General features: G+C 40.6%; 3 protein-coding genes across 6 annotated transcripts; 1 reads left to right on the forward strand and 2 right to left on the reverse strand.

Annotated features, from left to right (window-relative positions):
• Positions 1-201: 201 nt before the first annotated feature.
• Positions 202-8,893, reverse strand: arf3b (ADP-ribosylation factor 3b). 2 transcript variants are annotated; one of them, XM_072684642.1, is made up of 5 exons: positions 8,790-8,893; positions 6,164-6,466; positions 4,744-4,854; positions 4,487-4,611; positions 202-3,990 (listed from the first exon to the last, which is right to left on the reverse strand). In XM_072684642.1, exons 2-5 carry the CDS (start codon positions 6,309-6,311, stop codon positions 3,829-3,831), a joined length of 546 nt encoding a protein of 181 aa, XP_072540743.1. In that variant the 5' UTR covers positions 6,312-6,466; positions 8,790-8,893; the 3' UTR covers positions 202-3,828. The 2 variants fall into 2 exon arrangements, with proteins under 2 accessions (XP_072540743.1, XP_072540744.1); XM_072684643.1 differs by lacking the exon at positions 8,790-8,893 and adding an exon at positions 8,310-8,534.
• Positions 8,894-11,953: 3,060 nt separating this feature from the next.
• fkbp11 (FKBP prolyl isomerase 11) lies at positions 11,954-19,357 on the forward strand. 2 transcript variants are annotated; one of them, XM_072684646.1, is made up of 6 exons: positions 11,954-12,362; positions 12,704-12,766; positions 15,765-15,852; positions 15,988-16,021; positions 16,640-16,710; positions 17,688-19,357. In XM_072684646.1, exons 1-6 carry the CDS (start codon positions 12,252-12,254, stop codon positions 17,894-17,896), a joined length of 576 nt encoding a protein of 191 aa, XP_072540747.1. In that variant the 5' UTR covers positions 11,954-12,251; the 3' UTR covers positions 17,897-19,357. The 2 variants fall into 2 exon arrangements, with proteins under 2 accessions (XP_072540747.1, XP_072540748.1); XM_072684647.1 differs by lacking the exon at positions 12,704-12,766.
• ccdc65 (coiled-coil domain containing 65) lies at positions 17,517-22,314 on the reverse strand. 2 transcript variants are annotated; one of them, XM_072684644.1, is made up of 9 exons: positions 22,228-22,314; positions 21,849-22,019; positions 21,098-21,265; positions 20,429-20,598; positions 20,199-20,337; positions 19,820-20,017; positions 19,354-19,572; positions 19,088-19,240; positions 17,517-18,705 (listed from the first exon to the last, which is right to left on the reverse strand). In XM_072684644.1, exons 2-9 carry the CDS (start codon positions 21,993-21,995, stop codon positions 18,409-18,411), a joined length of 1,491 nt encoding a protein of 496 aa, XP_072540745.1. In that variant the 5' UTR covers positions 21,996-22,019; positions 22,228-22,314; the 3' UTR covers positions 17,517-18,408. The 2 variants fall into 2 exon arrangements, with proteins under 2 accessions (XP_072540745.1, XP_072540746.1); XM_072684645.1 differs by lacking the exon at positions 22,228-22,314 and having other exon boundaries at positions 21,849-22,120.
• Between the last annotated feature and the right edge of the window lie 636 nt (positions 22,315-22,950).

The raw sequence follows: 22,950 nt of genomic DNA on the forward strand, positions 1-22,950 counted from the left end.
GGATGCCAAAGCTTTGGCATAAAACGATATATATATATATATATATATATATATATATATATATATATATATATATATATATATATATATATAAACAAGGATTGCATGGTAATACAATACATAGTTTTGCTTCTGAAACTATCAGAATTAAAGAATTAAACAGCATAATTTTTCAGCATTATACAACAAAAGCGGATGATGTTGGTTGAACAAAGCCATGGAAAATCCTCTTTATTGTAGACACGACTGGATGGTAATTCTCATGGTTTTATTTGGGAGTCATGTTACAGTCAAAGGGTCAAAGAGAGAGAGAGATTCTGGTGACTACAATACATCATAATAATCAGCAGTTATCTTAAACTAGGAGCATCATTACAGATACAGTAGACCCTCCCCTCATGATTTGTACACATTTTTTCTTATGTTCCCGTATTCTTCCCCCCTCTATTTTTATTTCCACAGACAATGTAAAAGCCATCAAAATGATTGACCTGTTACACAAAAGAAGGAAGAAATAAAAGAATCTTCTACAGTGGTAAAGTAAGCAAAATCACACTGTAAGTAAAACACAAAAACGCAGTCAAAACACAGAAGAACTAAAACCACCCTAACACAAAGTCATCCCTGGCGAAGCAATTAGCACTCAAACTTGTTAAATGCTGTGAATAAATGCTTTTGCAAACGTTACTAAAACTCATGACCCAGCGTCTTTCCCAATTAGCTCCCTCCCGCAAAATCAGTAACTCATTAAATCCATAACTTAGATGATTATTTTTATTCTTTTTTTTCTCGTAATACAGAATATAAGGCCACAAAACTTAACTGACTGGACACATAAGTTGTGAATCACACCGTACAGTATGTGTGGACAGCACAGACACATGATCTAATATAGTTAAGACTTGTAGATGCTTTGTGTAAATGGTACAGTGAAATCAAAGACACTTAATGTCTCTGTTGGTGAACTGCTGTGCTTTGCGTGTTTGGACTGTGTCACTAACGATTTCACCTCCACTGACACTGACTGAGTAAAACTGATCTGGAATACCTTCAGCTCAAGCTCTTCAAATCAAGCCTGGGCTTCACGGTTGAACAGCAGCTTAGTACACTAAATAGTAGGTAGTGTGTGTTAACAGTAATATAGTAAGAAAGTCGTACAGAGCACCAGTGGTGAAATGCACCAGTGCAAGGAAATCTGAAATCTGCATTGTCATATGTGTAGTAGAGTGTGAGCGTTTCAACAGAGTGATGAGATATGGGAATTATCTGCACAACGTGAAGTTGTCCTCACCTAAAGGGGTCCTCAGCAAAAGCCCACCATTGTTGGATTTCTTTTTGAGTGACACCGACATTCATTTAGACTTCATGACCCATGTTTTGGTCTAGAGCAGTGGTTCCACAACCCTGGTCCTGCACATTTTAGTGGGTTTCTATTTAAACACACCATCTTCAGCTCAAGAAGGGCTTGTTGATTAGCTGATTAGCTAGATCTGGTGTTCTGGGTGCTGAGTAAACACTAAAATGTGAAGTGCAGAGGGTTCTCCAGGACCAGGGTTGGGGAACCACTGGCTTAAAATATGTGAAAAAGTACACAATCCCTCACTCACAGTGGTGTTAGGAAAGCTGAAAGTCTATTTTTGCAGTATATTGTACTTAATAATTTAAATTCAGATTAACAGAATGCAAGACAGATTCTTGCTCTGTTAACCTACTGTAAGGTTAAGGAGGTTCAATCAACTCAAAATGTAAGGCAGCCTAATTGCTAATCAAGTTAAAACACAGTTTCCTTAGGAACACAGGAGTTAGCCTACATGCCTCAGTAGACGTCCAGTGTTAGAACAGGATATCTTGATCCGGCAGAAAGCGTGACATGGAAAGCGCGAAAACGGACCGACTTGCATAAGTATTCATCCTTCTCTTATCACGTCAACACAATATTTAAAGAAATCAAATAAATACATAAATAAATAAATATATAAATAAAGACATCATATGATACAATATGAGAAAACACATAAATAAAACAGAATTCACATTCATTTGGGGGGGTGATATGTTACTCCAGACCCTCACATTGTGTATTAGAACAGAATACTGACAGGCAACACAGGAAGATACAGAGAGTACACAACACATTGCAGTTTGTCTCACAGCACTGAGGTTTGTATGTGTTTGTATAAGTGTGCGTTTTTAGGATTCTGCCATTTACTTACATTAAACAACTCCTCGCAGAGCAAAGCATAAGCTAGACATTTCTTTTCTTTGCCTGCAACTAGAAACATGTAACACATGTTAAAGAGACTACAGTAATACACCATACAGTAACCGTACCAATTACAATTGAATTTAACAGCAAATTAATTGATACAAATCAACAACAGGGACTAGAAATGGCATTCCGCATCTATCTACCTATCTAACCACCTATCTATCTATCTACTTATCTACCTACCTACCTATCTACCAATCTATCTACCCACCTATCTATCTGTCTAACTATCTATCTATCTATCTATTTATCTATCTATCTACCTATCAATCTATCTACCTATCAATCTATATATCTACCAATCTACCTATCTATCTATCTATTTATCTATCTGTCTATCTATCTATCTAACCAACGGGCCAAGAGCACAGCATGCAAGCCATGCACACAAAAGCGTGACGTTAACAAACAACAATGCACTTTTAAATCCTATTAATTTTCATTCTGTTATGTATTTATTTTTTCCAGACTATCATCTACCAACACCAGAGAATCATACAGAACTATAACATGACAGCGTGACAGTTTTACGGACGTGCTGCAGATAGACCAGCCCACAACAGTGTTAATGCTGCACAATGTGTGGGGTTGTATGCTGACATGCACCTATACCATTATCCAGGGCTTTCCATGTTCTGTCGCAACCTATACATTCACCTCTTCTAAAATTCAAAAATTTACATCCAACTGATCTAGCTAGCCATTCAAGACACCACCTTTCAAAGACCACACAGCCACCACGAAGCAGCATGCAACACCGACCAGCTCTACACCTCTAGAACACGTACATGCAGCCTACTGTCTACTGAGCCACAACACCATAACTGCAACCATGACGGAGAAAAGCCATGCAGAAGAGCACAGCGGTGCACACGTTCACGCAGCAATACTCAGCTCTAACTAACACAGCTACTGACCGACAGCAAAAGGAGGGAGTTGCCTAATGTTAGTTGGTTTGTTTGAGTGTGTGTTACTATATATATTTATATATGTCTGTGTGTGGAATGAGACAAGCTGCAAACTACATGTTCTTTGCATAAATATTGCCTACAAAATCAGAACTGAAAATAAAGACTGATATCGACTCAATCAGTTGACACTGCCATAGCTCACTATGCTTTAGCCATAAAGAGAGAGATTAGGTGGTGGGGAAACCTAGTGCACAAATGAAAACACTGAAGGGGGACGCTCTATTGATACTTCACTGATACTGTATTGTAAAGTGGCCTGTGGTCAATCTTATACTGCAAGCGAGAAAGTAAATAAAGGAGCAGAGACACAACTGCTTGTTTGCTGATGCATGTATCAGTCTGTTTGTGAGCGTGCACATATGTGTATATGTGTATGTGTATGTGTGTGCATGTGTCCATATGGTGTATGAAGATGTGTGAACATGTGTGATAAGTCCATTTACACAGACCATCTGAAGGGTCTAGTAACCACACAGTCGCAAAAAACAAAAAAAACAAAAAATGAAACAAACCAAACCAAATAATACCGTAACCCCAACTGACCCCACCCCTTTCCCTAAATAAGCCCTCACACCCAACTGAGACCTCTCACTTCTTATTCTTCAGCTGATTGGCCAACCAGTCAAGGCCCTCGTACAGGCCGTCACCGCTGGTCGCGCAGGTGGCCTGAATGTACCAGTTACGGTGGCGCAGCGAATGAAGGCCCAGCTTATCCGTGATCTCGGCAGCATTCATTGCGTTGGGCAGGTCCTGAAGTCACAGCATTGAGAGAGAAGAGTGAAACTGAGAGTGAAAGTCAGTATCATTAAACAATTTACCTGTTAAACCTGTTCAAAATGTGATGGCAATACAACTGGATCAGAACATCTCCAAAACATCAGGCAGGTCTTGTGGGGTTTTTCTTGGTATGCAGTGGGTCAGTACCCACCACAAGTTGGGTTAAGAAAAGTACCACCTGTGGGACCTAAGGCTCATTGATTCAATCCATGGAGGCTCCACCTCACAACTTAAAGGACTTAAAGAATCTGCTTATAATGTCTTGCTCAATATTAGGCAACGTCATGACTGTAAGGAACTGAGTAAGGAACTAAAATAAATGTCTAAAATAAGTTTCCTAGTACTTCATGATTTAACCAACACTACACTTGGAATTTGCCTTTAAATAATAATAATAATAAAAAAATGATATGATGTTATGTCATATGGATGGATGAGAGGAGAAAAAGGATGTAAAGATGTAGCACACCTGTTTGTTTGCGAAAACAAGGAGAACAGCATCACGCAGCTCATCCTCTGCCAGCATCCTCATCAGCTCCTCCCTGGCTTCATTCACTCGCTCTCTGTCATTACTGTCCACCACAAAGATCAAACCTGCAAGCAGACACAACTTGTCACTGAAGCATGAGTGAACCAAACGCACAAGACTTGAAGTGTATGAGCAAGTGTGTGCGTGTGTGCAGGCAAGCGTGTGTGTTTGGAAGGGTTCGTTCAGAGGGGGCTTACCTTGTGTATTTTGGAAGTAGTGTCTCCACAGGGGTCGGATCTTGTCTTGGCCACCCACATCCCACACAGTAAAACTGATGTTCTTATACTCCACTGTCTCCACGTTAAAGCCTGGGGGGGAAACACATACACTGAGAAAACCTTTTATATTTTGGGTTCCATAAACACATCCAGTTTTTCAAGCTGTGTAAAGGATTGCATAATTACATTCAGACAGTATTAGCTGCTGTACTTTACATAATTTTCCAAAACAATGCCAGCATCACAATGATTAAACGACTGATTAGAGAGAATTATTCACAGTCACACTCTCAACTGTGTCATCCTGTTAAAATGGCTTTTTGGAAAAGCTGCCTAATATATTCAGTAAATTTGCTGAACAGCAGGAATGATCTAATGGTGCATCCACATTCAAGTATGGCTGATGACTTTAGTGCATAGCGTCATACCGGCTTTCTTCCTGTGTTTTTTGGCTGTTGGCCACTTTGCAGGTAATGCATGCAATCTAATTTGCTAATACTTAATAACGTAAGCTTTCAGAAACCAGACATCCAGTGGAGATGCACACACTGTTGAGATGATGCCAGTATTGGCACTGTTTCTCAGCATTGAAATGGGTGACATGAGAAGCCACTCTTGAAGTTGCAGGAGCGAGTTGTAGATATAGGCTGCAGATATAGAGATATAGTGGTAGAATAACGTGGGGGTGGGGGTTGGAGAAAAAAGACCAGTCCTCACATGACCGGACCTAGGATAATTCCTGGGCTACTGCATGCTAAGATGGATAGTACAAAATGGGGAGGGGGCAGGATTATGTAATTGATGACTCTGCAGCAAAGAAGGCAATAGAGGTCAGGTTTCAGATGCAGTGTGATTATTTCAGTGTATTTCTTGTTTGATGAGCAATATTGTAATAGTTAGGTTCTCTTCTTTAGAAGTGTTACACCCATTGCTGACACAGATGTGCAAATGCACACATACACAGCTTGTCTAGTCCCTGTTGAAAGGTATGGCCAATAAAATAGGACTTTCTAGAGCAGATTACTATGAACCTACTGGCACCATGCACAATGCCAGGCATGGGCTAGAGGGGTCGGAAGCCTCCCAGCACCAAACTGTCCAATCCACTGGATTAGTGGACTGGTATTCTCTGGAATGACCTTCATTCCAGAGAATCAACACGTACTTACTAATTTAACACTGGCAAATTTGCTGTGACAGTAGAGAGTTACTCCATATATATATATATATATATATATATATATATATATATATATATATATATACACACACACACACACACACACGTTTACCCAGGGTACCATACAAGCTGGAACACCACTGTTCACAGCAATTATTTGTTTTCATTTTAAAAATATGATTTACAGTGCAGATAAGATGTGAAATATGGTGCTCTTACCAATAGTTGGGATGGTCGTAACAATCTCACCCAGTTTGAGTTTGTACAAGATAGTTGTTTTACCAGCAGCATCCAATCCAACCATCAGAATCCTCATCTCCTTCTTCCCTATCAGACTCTTCAGCAGATTCCCAAAAATATTCCCCATGATTCAACACGGAGCTTCTTCAGACCAGTGATCTGAAAAGTATGTCTGGGTGGGCTGTGGAGCTTTGCGTTGGCCAATAAATGCAGGTGAAACAACGATGGACGGAAGGGTTGGTCCAGTTAGCTTTATGGATGAGTGAAGAAAAAGAAAAAAAACTAAAAGAGAAAGAAAGGCAATAAATATCTTAAACTGAGTATAACATGAATACAGCCCATACAAACACATATACATTGACTCATACACTCACACACATACACAAATAGTTAATGAGCACCTCCTCCCATCTTCACACACACACTGCCATTTCTCCAGGCTGTACTCCAATCTGTTCATCCCCTCTTTCCCTCGTCCATTCACACAACTCTCCAAAGAAGAGAACCCCCCACCAGTCCTCCCATACAGTTCCCCAAGACCTTGTGCACATCACCATCTTATCAGCTGACCCAATTCACAAACAACCTAGAATAAAACCTTCCATTTCACTCCAAGCTTATATCCCACTACTTCACTGAAGACTATGAGTTATGCTATTATTCACACTTATTATGTTCTGTTTGAGGTACATGTAGGTCTATTATTGGAAACCTGCATTATTTTAGGGCGTCTTTATTAAAGAGCTTCTATATAAAACTGTGATGATTAAAAAAACATCTTAAGTGGTTCTTCTCTAGGACAGAAAGTCTGCTGCAGGTGTAGACAATTTACTTATTTATATCCAGAACTAATGTTTCTGTTGAGTTAAAAATACCCTTCTGAGTATGTCATGTATTTATTTGAGATAAACAAAACCAGTTTAATTTCTTGTTACTATATAACATTTTCCTTAAATATATGCAGACACACAATTTTACAGTATACTACAAAAAGAAAGGATTCTGGCAACATCACTATACAAATATCTCAAACCAGACCATTCACTCAGATACTGTTATGTGCACAATATGTACTGTAGACCATATGTGAAGCCCTTAAACAGCCTATGGCTATGACAAACTTCTTTTATCAAAGAATAGCCCCACCAGTATGTACTAAAGTCCCTGTAAGTACCAAGTAATATGGCTGAGTGTGTAATAAGCCTTGTTGCATTAAAGGGTTACCTTCAAAAAGTATTGAACTTGTCTGCATTCATTTATTCATTCATTTATTCCCTGTATGGGGTGGTGGGAGTTCTGACACTGTGCTCTGAATAGTGTCCTTCAACTACACGAACAATATGACATATAATAAATCTGTTAATTCAAGTTCATAGGGAATGCCTAAAATCCATGCACAGTTCAGTCACTGTTAGTCGTTGGTCGATAATGGTCAAATATCAGCTGCTTTTTTACCCTACAATGCCCTGCATGTACCTCTCCTCTTTGTATGCATTGTAACCATGTGGTCCCTGTGAGGGGGTCCCTGTGAGGCACTCTTCAGAGGTCTGGTTCAATTCACCACCACTGTAACTACTCTAATTTTGATAGAATAAGCCGGTTAGCGGGATCAGGTGTGTTGTGTGAACACTACAATATGCAGTGCAGGGGTTCTCCACGACCAGGGTTGGGAACCACTGCTCTAGTCCATCAGATGCTCTGCTGGTGGTGGTTAACATGGCCGAGCTGCAGCTGCCCTGTCCGTGGTGCTGACAGCGCGACACCTTCAGTCTCCTCCGGTTTTACACAGAGGTCTACAGAGGTTTAATACCACAACCTGAGACACCTAACAGATGATGTGCTTTAAAAACGCTGTATTTAGCGAGGTAGTGCCTCGAAGACCGGCCGAGACCGGTTTGAACTGCGTTAGTTAGCTAGCTATCTCTAGCTAGCGTGTAGCTGTGCGCTTTACGCACGAAAGGCCGTTTCTGTCCTAGCAGAGAAATCCTGAGCTAGCGACCAAAATAACGACTTAAAATAACCACGAATGATCCATATTCAAGCAGGTTTGTTATTTAGCAGGCAAGAACGAAAAAAAAACGAAACCTACATATGACTAAAATGCCAATAGGTTGTCTTGTATTACCCAGGCTTGTGCAGCTAGCCTACGTGAAGAAGAGCCCTGGTGGTGCTCTGGCGCTGTGCACCGGCTCTTCCTCCTCCCACAGCCGGAGAATCGGTGTTTTTTATACCTCGCTTGACGCTAAAACATCTTCCCAACGATAAATATACTCACAAACGACCTTAAATCCAGATTTTAAAGAGATTTTTTCTAAGGAACCGGACAATAAGGCCAACAGGCGAAGTGAGCAGGTCCGGCAGCGTGCAGTGATGACTGATGATTATCATCAGCCTCCATTCATTCATTCATTCATTCGGCGACATTGAGGAGCTTAGCAAGAGGGCTAAGAGCTGAAACGCCCCATGTACGGCCTGTGCTCCGGTACAAGTCGTATTACGAGTCGTATTTGAGGTTTCCTCGAGTAAAATGCACGCCTTCGACATTCAGGGCGATAAGACGTGTTTTTGTCGAGGGATACTTCTAATATTCCTAAATCTGTCTTACCTCTGAGGATGACACCAGCCGTTTTTCGTGTTCGGTGAGGTAGGAGGAGATCCCGCTACAGGCCTGCTAGAAATGCGGGGCTTCTCGCGAGAACCTAGCCCACTCACACTGTGCCACCTCACCATTCCTCACCACAGCCTTTACTGCACTATGCTACTCTGCACAGGTCGGTGGTGGACAGTGGGGAGCTGGGGACCAGTATTTTAAAGCTTTCCTTTGTCTTGGTTAGGAACCCCCCAAGTTTAAGAACTGCTGCTCTATGGCCTTAATATGACCAACAAATAAAATAAGGACTTTTTTTCAGAATTTCTTTTTTTGCAAGATTTTATTTAAGCCATCACACTTTATGTGCAAGTGTTTGTAGACACCTTCTCATCAGACTCTGTGTTTCTTCAAAAATCAAGGTTATTAACCAGAGGTTTGTGCCCCCTTGCTGCAGTAACAGCCATTACTCCTTCTTGCAATGCTTCAATAAGGATTTGATTGCATCCAGCCACAAGATTATTAGTGAGGTCAGGTACTGATGGATGACACCACACATAAACACCACTTCAACTCAGCCCAGATGTTTGGGTGGAGCTCCATCACTTCAAAGAATGCGGAATATCCCCAGTTCACAACCCAGGGCTGGGGGTCCTTATACCCCCTCTGGCCCTCTATCATTTCATAGGCAGTGTTTTCTTTATAGATTATACAAGCTGTGTGTGTGTGCACACTTAAACACTTGTGTAGCAATGGGTGCCCTTCAGTTCACTAATTAGACTAATTAGAAAGGGGTCTGGATACTTTTGGAGATATAGTATATATACGCACACTGCTGCTGAAAACCGGAGGCTTAGACATACAATGAAATGCTTGGAAAAACAGGGACGAAAATAGAAAATGGAAACATAGGGTGTGTCTGAAGTGCCACTGTCTGATGAGTCAGTGTTTTAGGAGGTAGCGTTTTTGTGTGAAAGTAACTCTAAAGGAATCTGGTTGGAGATAAACTCCTGAGGCAAAAAAAACATCACAATGTTGTCAACATGCCAGCAGCTGCCAGCTGTAATTAAGTAAATGCTGCCATGTTATCCATGGTAATGTCAAAACATCATGATATTATAATGACATCAGGTTAAAACTATTAAAACAACATGTTTTTTTACAGAAACTGGTCTGTATCCACTACAGTGTTGCCACTGTCTTGACCGATGAGAGCTGCAGTTGATCAGTCCCTCTTTTTCCACATTGTGAATCACCACAAAGCAAAAGTAAGAGACTTGAGTAAGATATAAAGGGGACTGGCATTACTGGAACACCTGGGACACTCGTCCTTTCTGGGAAACGTGATGTCACTCATAAACAAACTTTATGCCCAACACGTGGGCTAGGTGGGTTGCAGGGGGGAACGGGCTCTGACTGGTTTTGTACATACTTTGTTGCTGGGACCAATTGGGCTTCCCAAATGGGCCCCATTGTTATGCCCTACCCTAATCTAAGTCTAGGCTGTTCTGTGAGGGGACCAGGAGGGGTTAAGCATGGGCCCCATGTGTTCAACCCAGATGGGGCTTATGCTTAACTGGTGGGCATCCATATGTGGGGCCAACATGAAACCTGAGAACAAAACTTTCTGGTTCCCAGCTGAGCAACCCATCCGGGTCACACATGGACATGTTAGCTGGGTAATAGGAAAAACATTCCTACGGTGGTATGCTGTGCTACACCAATATCCTTGGGCAAGGCTCTTAACACTACACCAGCCCACCTCTGTAATACAAGTAACCTTGTAAGTCACTCTGAGTAAGAGAATCAGATAAATACTGTAAATATAAGACAACTGGTGGATCCTTAGATAGCCTACTACAAAGGGCCAATCTGGGACACATCATACAGTCGTGTGAAAAAATGAGGAACTGTATGCTGTGGGAAAACTAATCAGATTTGATGAATCAGGAGAATTAAGGTTGATCATTTTGTCACATTCGGGTGTGTCCCAATTGTATACCAATTACTATTACGAGTATCTAGTTTAACAGTAACAGTGTCAAAGTTGACTATTACTAAAATATCCACAATGCATCTTCAGAACCGGCCTGTTTTTTGTGGGGTTTTGATGGACACCCTAGTTACCCTACAGACATAGTTACCCTACAGACATAGTTACCCTACAGTTCAATGTGAAACGGAAAGGGAGGAGCTACTCACTCTGGAGCAATTATTAGGAAAACAACGCAGAAAATGATGCAAGTAGTGACAGCGACTGAAAGACTTGCAGTGACGTATGTTGGCATAGCAACGCTTCATCACTTCCTGTTAGTAAATCCCTTATTATTAAGATATATTGTCTACAACTTCTAGTATTAGTGTACAGTAACAGCATTAGATTGAACTGCCAACATGGCCAGGACAGGACCTACAGTAGCTCCTGCCACTGTTGATGCCGAAGTACTCTCATCTACCTTCAGAAAAAGACTACACAGGTTTGATTTTCATGGGAGGTTTCCAAGAGAGGACTTGCTGTATGAAAATATTAGATTGGGACATGAATGCCTTCCTATCTTGTGTTATTGCACAAGCAAACATGAGTAGGTCATTTACATCTATGTAAAAGACCTATGTGCTGAAAGGCACAGTGACTGAAACAGCCTCTTAATTATGTGGTAAAGGGTCTATCCTACAGATATGATGTCCATCCTCCACTTATGATGAGCCTTTACATCAGCACCACTGGTGAAGTCAAAAATATTGATCAGCTTCACCTACAGTGGCATCCGTCAATATATTGGGAAGTGAATTGAGTCCGCGCTTGAAGGTGATGTGTGGAAAGAACGGGAAAAGGGCAAAGGTGAGTATCTGAGCCACTCTGACAAGGGTCAACTGTGAAGACTATAAGCCTGGGTCAGAACATCTCCAAAACATCAGGCAGGTCTTGGAGATGTTCCTGCACTGCTTTGGACAGTACCTGGGGATCATGGGGGCCTAAGGTGCATGGATGCGATCTATGAAGGTCATTATTCAGTGGTTTGTATACCTACCAACAGTGGTCCATAGAAGAACAACTGGTGGTCGCCCAAGGACAGTATTAGGTCTTTACGTTGTGTCTGATCAGTCTACACGTCACGTCTTGTGCTTAGTGTGTCGCCACCGCCATCTAGTGTCAGCAGCTGGAAGTGCGCTGGTGGTCACACGGCGGCCTGCGGAGACTTGTGGGATGCTGGCGGAATGTATGAGGCGGGGACTCCGGGGATCCAGGTGTTGGGACAGAGCTCTCAGCTCGACTGCCCCGTTATCGCCCAGCTATAGTAACACATCAGCCTTAACTGGCGTCGAGCCGTATAGTATTTAAGTTGAGCGTCTGGCCGGTCGCCTGTGCAGTCCAGCCCTCGCCTTGCACGTCGCCTTCTGCAGAGGCAGGGGATTTTTTACGGAAGTTGACCAGTTTTCTCCTTTGAGGTTACTTTGTGTGAAGTTAACAGAGACAAAATGAAGTTTTGGAGGGGGTTTCTTATAGTCGTGCTCGCTGCATTTAGTTTGGCTGCCACCGAGGACGCTGAGACGGAGGCGAGTGTGGATGAGCTGATGGTAGAAACTGTGGTGAGTTTTTTTCTTCTTCACTCAGTTGGATAGTTTCTCCTGAAGGAGGACACGGTGAGGCTGAAGCTGTGTCCTGCTGGAGTTTCCGTTCCACCTTAAATGGCGCTGCAGCTGCAGTAGCTCCCCGCTGCGGACAGCTGCAGCTGCGGCACTATTTAAGGTGGAACGGAAAAATTACAATAAAAAAAAAAAAAGACAACTTCAGCTTCATGAGTGATTTATTCCGTATCATATCCTCCTCTGCACACATCTACTCACTATCTCCAGCCCAGCACCTTGCATTAAAACACACGCCTCCATACATTCACGTAAACACACCTTCTTCTCCACATTTCTTTAAGGCAAAGCCCGAAACATGCACAGTAACCTCAGCGATGGGAGACACGCTTCATATCCACTATACGGTAAGATAGCATGTTCTTTTCTTTCTCTTTTATTTTATCGACAAAACATCTGTATCCCCTTCTGCAAAACCAGGCACCGCCCAGGGGTCTTGGACTTATGGTAGCTAGCTGTTGGTCTTGTGTCTTAGCAGAACTCAATTGCAATGATAGTAGTGTGTTCAACCCCACTTTAACACAGCCTAAACGTGGAGTCCAGATGTTGAAGCTCTGGCCTCCACTCCAGCCCGTTGTGTCCAGTGATTGTGTAGCATTAGCATCAGTAGCTAAGGTGTAGTGCATTATGAATGAGAGAGTAGGAGGCTACAGCCCTAGCCACGCTGTGGTCTGAAGGGTGACGTGTGATTTTGGAGTTTAGAGACGAACCCCGTGAAGAGCAGAAAAATGCTGATGTGTCCGCAGCTGGACAACGTGACCTGAGATAGAAAGCTATGAGTTTAGAAGAAAAGAATAATAATAATAATAAAAAAAAAAAACCCTGACGAATTGACAGGCTTTCTACTGTAACATGCCAGACGAGGAGGAGCAACACGTCAGCATTCTAGTCCAGCAGGGCCGTAGTCCAAACACCCCTAGCTAGATAGTGTGTGAGAGAGAGGGTGTGAGAGAGCAAACCTTGCTTAAGCACAGTGTATGTATATATATTAATATATAGTTTGGTTCTTGAAAATGGTTCTTTGAGCAATTCCATAGAAAAAAAGCACTTGTGATTCCTCAGACACATTTTCTTAGTAGAGATATGAGAGTGTAAAGAACCTCCTAATAGTCATAAGAACCCGCCGTCCTCCGTTCCTCTTGATGATGATAGGTTCTTTACCAATTCAGAGGGTTATCTCTATCTATGAGCTGATAGTTGCTGTTGTCAAATATAAGAACCACATGTGGTCTGTAGATAACCATGTTTGTAAAAGCTCTAAAGAACCCGCACTTGGTGTAGATGTTTCTTACCGATTTAAAGGTTACTCACACATCTATTACATCTATTACAAAGATGTTTTTTTATGGAACGAAAGTCATTTTTCTATGGCATCTCTCAAAGAACCATTTGAAGCACCTTTATTTTGTATTTGTGTATTTGAGTGTATTTTTAGATATGCACCGATATGTAGGAATAGTGGGCTGATGTCAACACAATATTTTCATTAAGGCTATATTTTAGTCTTAGGCTGATAACTGGAGTAATTAAACATTGTAATTGTAAGTCATGCTGCCTTCAAATCGTGTTGGAAAAGTCATAGTTATGAGATGGGAAGAACGCACAAGAACGCCACCACAACTCATTTTTTACTAGTAATGAGCCCCAACTTTCCAAGTTTGGGTCATTTTAATAAAAAATGCTGATAACTGTATTTTATGTTGGTTGTATTTTATTTATTTAGCAGTGGCTCATTGTCAGCGCAACAAAATCTGTTTAATTACGCAGAAATACAGATAGGCTCATGCCATTGATGCTTCTTACTGGATAAAAATCGCTCACCTAATGCTCATGTCCTGCTCTGTGTTTTGTTGTAGTAACGTAACGTAAAGTAATGTATTTCCTCTCTGTTGGCAAAAGAAAAAGAAGAAGTAAACTTGTCTCTGACCAAAACCACTTAAACCAAAATCACGTCATACGTGCAAGCTCCAAGGTCAGAAGTAGGAACTTCTGAGGAGGACTTTAAGGCAGCATTAAGTATAAGTCAGTGTTATTTACATTATTCTTCTTTCATACTCTTTCAAGCTCCTTGAATTTTTATTGCTTTGTCCTTAACTTTACCAAGAATTTGCTTACTTACAAATGCATATAAAGGAAATGGCTGCACTAATTATATGATATACAAACAGAACATCTGTGTATAATATAATATATCGTTATTCTAACATCAGACGTTAACCCAGTTGGTAATTATATTACCATCAGTGAAAATGTAAGACCATAGGGTACGACTGTGTAACACTCATGCACCGATCAGCCACAACATTAATACTACTGATAGATGAAGATGCTGATTATATTCATCTACAGTGGCATCTGTCAATGGGAGGGATATATTAGGCAGCAATGGAAAAGTCAGTTCTGGATATTGATTTGTTAAAAGCAGCAACGGAAAGTGCAAGCTACTTTTGAACTACAAGAGCCAAATTTTGATAGCTGGGCGATAGGCAGGACGTTTTGTGTGGGTTTTCTCAGTATGCAGTTGTGAGTAACTACCAAAAATGGTTCAGGAAAGACTGAACTGGCAGCAGGGTCATGGGCACTTCGGCTGCTAACGTCTTTATGCCAGACACAGGACGCCTTTAGACGCTCAGATCTGTTGTGGCGGCAGAAGCGGGACCTACTCAATATTAGGCAGGAGGTGTTAATGTTATGGCTGATTGGTGTATGTGGTACTTTGAAACTAAATGTGGATCTTATTGGATACTATTTCTAATCGTGATAGGTTGAATAAAGAGTTACGTGCCAATACGGATATGATTAGGATGTTATTGTGCATCTTTTGATAGCAGACACAGTTATCGGTCTGAAATCAGCAGGAAAAAACATAAGAATGAATTGAACGAATGATTCTAAAACGGTAATACTGTCATACTATAATAGACTTTGCCTTCACTAATATTCTTATTTTATAGTAATCTATAATAACTGTATAGTACCCTATAATAAACTATAATATTTGCCTGAACTCATTACAACATCCTATAGCAATCATTTAGAAACTCCCATAGTATTACTGCTGGTGCCAAGTCTTATCCCAGAAGGCCAGTTCAGGATTTGATTCTAACGAACAATAGCACATGTGACTCTGCTTGTTTAATCAAGTCTTCAAACAGTTAATCTAATAATCTAATATAATCATGTTTCTGTTGGTTGAAATGAAAACTTGCAGCCACACCGGCGCCTTTACTGATAATCTTGGGCACCTCTGCTGTTGATCTTTATCAAGATTACTTTTTGTTTAACACTAGTCTTATTTGCAAAGCAAATCTCCACCTAAAAGTGAATTAACCCTTTGATGTCTAGGGACGGCTGCTGGATGGGAAAGTGATAGACTCCTCTTTATCCCGTGAGCCTCTGGTTGTAGAGCTAGGGAAGAGGACAGTCATCTCAGGTATGACTCCATTTCCACTGTAGTAGTATTAACTGTTAGGTGTGTCTCTTATTGAACTGTTCATTGTTCAAAAGTGGACAAGGGCTATTCACTGTCAATTTCTTAAACAGCAATGACGTCTTATTTATCCAACAGGCCTGGAGCAAGCCCTGATTGGTGTCTGCGAAGGGTGAGTGTTAAACTTTCTTTTTGTAATGCTCTCAGGTATCTTAGAGATCTTAGAGGGATTTAAGGCTGTTGACACAGATTTGCTTGTACCCACAAGGACATGCCATTGCTGTAAAGGATTCGGATTTATTCAAATTGTGAGTGGGGACTTTCAGCACAGTTTCCTGATTTCCCTGCTCTAGCACACCAACTAAACCTGGTGAGTGTAATCATGCTTGAGCAGGAAAAGCACAAAACTGAGCAGGAATCCATCCCTCCAGGACAGGAGTTCTCAACCCAAGTTTCTTGAGCAAGTGACTCGGACAACTTATAATCACAGTGAAATTGCACATTGTTGCTTTCATAGGAAAATCTCAGAAATAGTAACTGTATAAAAAAATATGTCTTACTGTAACTGTAATTATGTAACTTTATATAAAAACAGTTTTACAACTAAAATCTGCGTGTTTGTCATAAAATATTCACAGTTTTGAAGGCGTATGCAGCTAATAAGCAGCAGCTGCTATATATGCAAACGTTGTCCTAAATTCTTTGGCAAATTGAGTGCAGTGGGATTTATCAATGTCCCTTTAACTGGATTCTTGGATTGTCATGAAGTTTGTCTTTTCTTTCTCCTCAGACAAAAAATCAAGGCCACAATTCCTGCACATTTAGCATATGGAAAGAGAGGATACCCTCCAACTATCCCAGGTACCATAGCCACACTCATACAGTATAAAAACTATAAAAATATGACCATTCAAAAACTGCAAGGCATAAAGGCAATCATTCCAAATGAAGTGGTTGGCTTTGGTAAAAAAAAAAAACAACAACTAAAAGTGCAGTGTTTACCTTGACTTTTGTAATGGAATTATATTTTAGTGTTGATCTTACAACTGCCCAGCACATTACATCAGTGTCTAGATCCTTTCAAGAAACAATCTAGTAGCTCTTCTGGGAGCAGAGGTTCAGCACAGAATAAATTCAGGTCTGAAATCGAGTGGCCGGGGGTTGGGAGTTACAGAAAGGCAAAATGAGACTGTGTTTAGACAGTCTCAGTTCGTAGCTGGCTAGACTTAGATAAGTTAGTTTGCAAGCTAAACACTACAGCACGTAAGTTAATTTTTTTTTTGGTTTAAATCACACACGTTTAGAGCATAAAGCCAGATATCTGAGCACACAAAGTCGAGTGAATGGTCTTAGGTGTTTCCGGCTGTTTTCAGGCACATTCAGTAGACTGGTTCATCCGGGTTTCCCTGCAATGCCTTAATGCAAAGACTCGAAACTACAGTGGGCTTGCTTTTCTCCCTTACTGTTTTCAGAGAGTGACATCACCAACCAAGCTGTTCCTTCAGTACCCCCACCCTGTGGCTCTCTTAAATGCACAGGGGCGAATAAACTTGTGTCCTAGATAGACACCAAACAGAAATCTGACACATAAGACGTGTTGTCTTTTTTAAATACAGATCTCATTTTGAGATACGTCAACATTTTAAAATTCGCTTTATACCGCCCAACCCTAATACCACGTTGATTGTTGCCCCGTCACAAGTACAGCTGAGTAAAAAATGCAGCAATATGATTACAACAGTAAAATATTTCTAGCTAATATATAACTATACAGCAAACATAGCCATAAAGCTTCTGATTCTGATTATCATCATTTAGATAAATCCTTCTTTTTGTAGGTGACTCCGCTCTGGAGTTTGAAGTGGAGGTGATCTCCCTGTTGCAGCAGACTCCCTGGCAGAAGCTGGTAAATGATGTCTTTCCCATTATGTGCCTGGCACTAGTGCCCACTTTACTGGGACTGGTGGGTCTCTACCTCTACAACAAGGCCAACACTCAACCCCATGGCAAGAAGAAGAACAAGGACAAGAAGAGCAAGAAGAAATGAGAAGGACATGAAAAAGAAAAATAAACTATTTAAATAAAAAAGGAGAAAAATGTGAAAAATGTTGTCTGGAGGTCTTTGTGAAAGAAATGCCTTTGTGTTTATTTGTTGTTTATCTTGTTTACTTGATATTGCAGGAAAATAAGGGCAAAAATATGTTTTCCTCCAACAGCTGGATAAGTATTTTTTTATAAAGTCAAGCATAGAATATAATGCCCACTGATTCAGTATTTAGGGTGTATAATTAGGGTCAAGAGAGTGTATTGTCAGAAGCTGTCTGGAATGATGTTTATAATATCTGAACATTTTTAAGTGTCTGTGGTGCTCATTCTTGTACGTGTGTGTTCTTTGCCTGTAATATGACTATAATTGTTTGACAATCTCATTTTTCTGTTTCTGTTATCTGTTTAAATGTTTGGTATCTGTATGATACACGTCAACCAGCATTGACTTTGTAACAGTATTGCTGTTAGATTTGTTTTCAGGTGTCAGTGGATATGGATATGTAGAATTCTCTACAGTGTGTGTTGCACCACATGCGCTGCTTCTATGACTGTGTAGCGCTTGTGTGTTTGTGTCTCTGAAGTGGGAGTGGCTTGTGGTGACGGGCGGGACACCATGAGCAGTGGGTTCTGCTGGTGTAGGATCTCATCACTGACTGATATTCCATCCAGATACTGCTTGAGAAGAATCCTTAACTGCTGGTTCTCCCGACCTAGAACCGCCTTTTCCCTCTCTAGGCACAAGCGATCCAGTAAAACCTTGTTGTAGCGCTGCCAGAACTTTTCCAGCACATTGTAGTCCAGCATTGCCTAACAGCAAAGAAGATGTGAAAAGATGAATATCAAAGAGGCAGTGAGGTAATGGGAAATTAACTTCTCTGTTAAACAGTAATGAAATTAGTCTCCAAAAGTCAATGAGATAGGAGCCGCCGTCACACAAACCTAGCATCTCCAAAATATTAACTTTATAGGAGAAAGAAAAAAACTAAATTTTCAATAGAAGTAAATGTAAAAAGGTTTTATTCCAGGTAATTTTCACACATTTCTATTGGTCCAGTCATCTTAAAATTTTTAGAAAATGTTAAGAACATCTGCCAAAATCAAATGTCAAAAAGCGATACCAGGTTTTTGCGTACCAGCGAGCTGTAATGCTACAATGACTGAGCTGATCTTGTGAGATTAGGTCTTCTACCTGTGCAAGTTCTTCAGATGGTGGTTCCATAGCATGTGCTCGCTCCTGACTCAACTCCTCTGCACTTAATGACGAAGTGTAGAACGGGAGAACCTTCTCCTGCTCTGTCTCAAGCTTGCGACACATTTCGGCCAGACGCAGCAATTTCTCCCCCTAAGGAAGAATAGAGATGATTGAGAAACTTTGAGAAGTGACTGCTGTCACTAAGTGACTCCTAAGTGTCTTGAGTGTGTGAGTGAGTATGAATGTGTAATAAATAGCTGCACCTTTCCTATGATGTCCTGTAGTTTCTTAGTGGTGTTGTCGCTGTGGACAGTGAGATTGGCTAGCTGTCTTCTATCAGCTGCCTGAGCCACACTTAACTTGGCTTTGAGCTGTCGGGCCTTACGGGCAACCTCCTCACGAGCTGCGCGAAGGCCACATGCAGACATCTCACTCTCCTTGTGACTGGTGCTCAGTCGAAAATGTAGAGCATTAATGGAGTCCTGTACACACATCACATCACACCACATTTTGCAATGGGGGTTGAATAATTTCAATTGCAACTACATACATGCAGATTACAGTCAAACAAAAACAAAACATAACTACATATCTTGAATATTTCTTTCATAGTATTTTCTAAGTAATTATACGCCGACAGGAGAATATCCAAGTAATATGCTGAGCAGGTAAGATAGAGGATGTATATAGTAAGTGATGTTTCCTGCAGAGATGTTCCAATTTACTTACCTGCATTTTCTGCAAGTGTTCCATTTGCTGGGTTATCTCCTGGGCACTGCCCTTGTATTTGACACGGAGCGACTCATAAGCAATGCGTCGGCTCTCACTGGCTTCATTGTAGTTCTGCTGGTCTTGCAGAACCTGTCCCCACAGCTCCTCGACTGTGCCTTCCATTTGAAGACGAAGCGCATGCTTATCTTCAATGTTCTACACAAATCAGAAAATTACACTCATTTCCACTAAAATTCTCTTCTGGTTTATTTTAAAGGTGACAAAAGCTACTATGGCTACAAGTTGTTTGTCAATACCCTGTTTCTAATGTGACACCTTTTCAACTTCTCAGTGTTGTGCATACTTGCTGTGAATGAAGGCATGGAAAAAGTTGTACCCGGTTTCTAATCTCATCACGGCTGCTATGAAATTCCTGTATAGCCTCGCTGTTTATTTCAGCATAGTGCTGATCCAGGGCGAATGTGACATCCTCCAGATAAGCACTCTCCTTTTGGTGCTGCGTCAAGATCTGTTCCCTAAAAATTCAATGAACTTTAAGAGCTGAAGCTAAAGCTACTCAAACACAATATTAAAAAAGTGGAAAGATTGCGAGATGTGTGTGTATACCTCTCAGTGTTATACTCAGAGCTAAGTTCTTCAAGGCTTTTGTTCCATTGTAACTCTAGTGCAGCCACTCGATCCTTCTGTAGCTCCAGCAGACGATCCAAACACCGAAGATGAGCCCGGAGGGCAAGTGATGACTGCTGCTCGGCTTCACTCAGATCAGACACCAATGACTGCAACAAGTATTCATCTGTTCAAAACATCTGCTCGGATACACATGCTCTCATAAGCCTGATAAACAATTTCAAGCCTCCTGAACTCTTATGTAATCTCGAAGCAAATTTGCTTGTTCACCAAACTACTGCTTTAATCTTTTATTAAAATACATTCATCATTCAGTCATCAACAGACGCCCTTTTAAGTAGTGGTGTAATATTTCACAGATAATCCGTGATCCGTCCAGTTCGCTCCCCACAGTTCAGGATGTGGGTTAATCGCCAAAGTTTAACCATAACAGTGTGGAATACAGTTATGCTGCCGCTGTTACTTTTTACAGTAAAAATCCTTCAACTAGACGCAAGCTGCAGTGAAAACACACAGACTCAGTAGCTGAATGGTACCTGATTGAAGTATGTGAATAAAACCGTTAACGTTTGTAAACATAGATTTTTAATGTTTTGTTTAGTTTAGTCTGAATAATAACTTGAAAAAAATTGAAGCAAGACTTCCCACCCTGATGACGCTTTCCTTGCGGTCAAGCACTCTCTCAAACGTCTGGCTGAGGACTGCAATTTCGCTGCGTAGCTCTGCTGCTCGAGTCTGGCGCAGGACAGTACGCCACTGCTGCGTCAACTTATTCAGGTTTATTGCACTGTTACGCTCCTCTTTCTGCAGCTTATCCTGTCAAAACACAGAATCAGCATCAACACTGACTGACAATAAAACAACAGGTACAGATTATTCTGGCTTATTCTGGAAAACAGGTTTACCTTGGAAAAAATGTATGTTAACTAATAGCTAGTTAGCAATAACTATTCAAGTTATTACATGTTTAGCTTTCATTATTTCATTATTAGTGGAGTTTCAGTATACAGTTACAGGGACTACACATCCTCTTTTTTCCAGACACGTCCTCCTTTTTAAGGTCTGAAATATTTATAGGTCAAAAAATCAGAAATTAAAATTCAATCAATCTCATACAATTACAACCTGTTGGACACATCAGGAGGATTAAGAAGTGTCCTGTTGAACTAGTAGATTTTTGGAGGGAACTGAATGCATTTTCTATGTATTCAAAATCACAAAATTTACAAAAATATTTACACATTTTTACACACAAGTGCTATGAATGCTTTAGTGTTGGTTAATGAGTAAATGTTTACATAAATATTGAATTATACATTTATTTAGAAAGATCAGTGGAAACAGACATTCACTTGTACACACACACACACACACACACACACATTTATCAGCTTCTTACCTTGAGGAACTGAGTCAGCATGTCTTCTTTTCTTCTGGCATTTTCTTCCTCGGCCTGAACTTTCTGTTGGATGTACACCAGTCTCTCCTCATCCGTCATGGCCGCCTGCTTTCCCCCTGCTCCCTTCTTTCCACCTTTCTTCGGCATGGCTGCTCTGCTTCAACCCTGTCTCTTTTCCAAAACAAGAACAATGTCCTAGCTACACAGCTTGTGTTTACACTGGCACGTTCAGTAATGTGTAGCTACTTTACAGTGAAAACAAACAGCATTAAAACGTAGCTAGCTATGTTAGAGGTGTAGAACAACCGCAAGTTAACATTTACGCTATTTTTTTTACTGTCAGCAATATAATAATATATTATTTTACTTATAAACCAACCTTTTACACTTTTACACACAAACGAAGACCAGACTGCTGAATTTCTTCGGCTGCTGAGCTCCCCCGTCTCTAACGCTGATGTTGACCGTTTCCAAGCAACAAGAGACGTCACTTGATATGTGTCCGGTTGGGTCCTAGTTCCTCACAGATTTGGTCCCCATCTTCCATTTATCAATGAATAATTAATATGATTGATAATATTATGTTCAATATATCTGTTATTTGACCATTTTAAACCTTTTCAGTTAAAAAAATAGAAAGTTGTTGTTGAAAGTTGCATAAACAAAGTCATAACATTTTGAACAAATTTCTATTAAAATCTCTCTCTCTCTCTCTCTCTCTCTCTCTCTCACACACACACACACTTTTATTTATTTAAAATGAAGTTAATTCAGTGCCATCTGTTCTCCACAAATAAATGATTAATGTGTACTTTTTGATAGTTAGTGACACAATTTGACACTATTTAGGCCTAATTTAACCAAAGGTTTCGTTAAACATGGCATAATTTAAACCACTTAAATATTAAACAAGATAAAAATCTAGTATGTAAAAATCATATACTTTTCGACCAACGTGATAATCCTTATTTGTCATTGACCCAAATATGAAAGTCTTAAGAGTCTTAAGCATCTGAGGACATTTGTTCAGAAATACAATAAACAGTATACTGTGATTTTATGATGGTATGTATGGTGAATAGTTAGCCAAACGATTTCTTTA

The sequence above is a fragment of the Salminus brasiliensis genome, chromosome 7, assembly GCF_030463535.1.
Source record: "Salminus brasiliensis chromosome 7, fSalBra1.hap2, whole genome shotgun sequence".
NCBI classification, from domain to species: Eukaryota; Metazoa; Chordata; class Actinopteri; order Characiformes; family Bryconidae; genus Salminus; species Salminus brasiliensis.

What these genes read in the sequence shown, in the direction of transcription:
- arf3b (XM_072684642.1), bottom strand. Translation starts at nt 6,311, where the DNA reads ATGGGGAATATTTTTGGGAATCTGCTGAAGAGTCTGATAGGGAAGAAG. An exon ending in TACGACCATCCCAACTATTG is followed by an intron (nt 4,855 to 6,163) that starts GTAAGAGCACCA and finishes TTTCCCCCCCAG; the next exon opens with GCTTTAACGTGGAGACAGTG. An exon ending in TTGTTTTCGCAAACAAACAG is followed by an intron (nt 3,991 to 4,486) that starts GTGTGCTACATC and finishes CTGTGACTTCAG; the next exon opens with GACCTGCCCAACGCAATGAA.
- fkbp11 (XM_072684646.1), top strand. Translation starts at nt 12,252, where the DNA reads ATGAAGTTTTGGAGGGGGTTTCTTATAGTCGTGCTCGCTGCATTTAGT. An exon ending in AGCTGATGGTAGAAACTGTG is followed by an intron (nt 12,363 to 12,703) that starts GTGAGTTTTTTT and finishes CATTTCTTTAAG; the next exon opens with GCAAAGCCCGAAACATGCAC. An exon ending in CTGATTGGTGTCTGCGAAGG is followed by an intron (nt 16,022 to 16,639) that starts GTGAGTGTTAAA and finishes CTTTCTCCTCAG; the next exon opens with ACAAAAAATCAAGGCCACAA.
- ccdc65 (XM_072684644.1), bottom strand. Translation starts at nt 21,995, where the DNA reads ATGCCGAAGAAAGGTGGAAAGAAGGGAGCAGGGGGAAAGCAGGCGGCC. An exon ending in TGCTGACTCAGTTCCTCAAG is followed by an intron (nt 21,266 to 21,848) that starts GTAAGAAGCTGA and finishes GTGTTTTGACAG; the next exon opens with GATAAGCTGCAGAAAGAGGA. An exon ending in TACAGGACATCATAGGAAAG is followed by an intron (nt 19,241 to 19,353) that starts GTGCAGCTATTT and finishes ATTCTTCCTTAG; the next exon opens with GGGGAGAAATTGCTGCGTCT.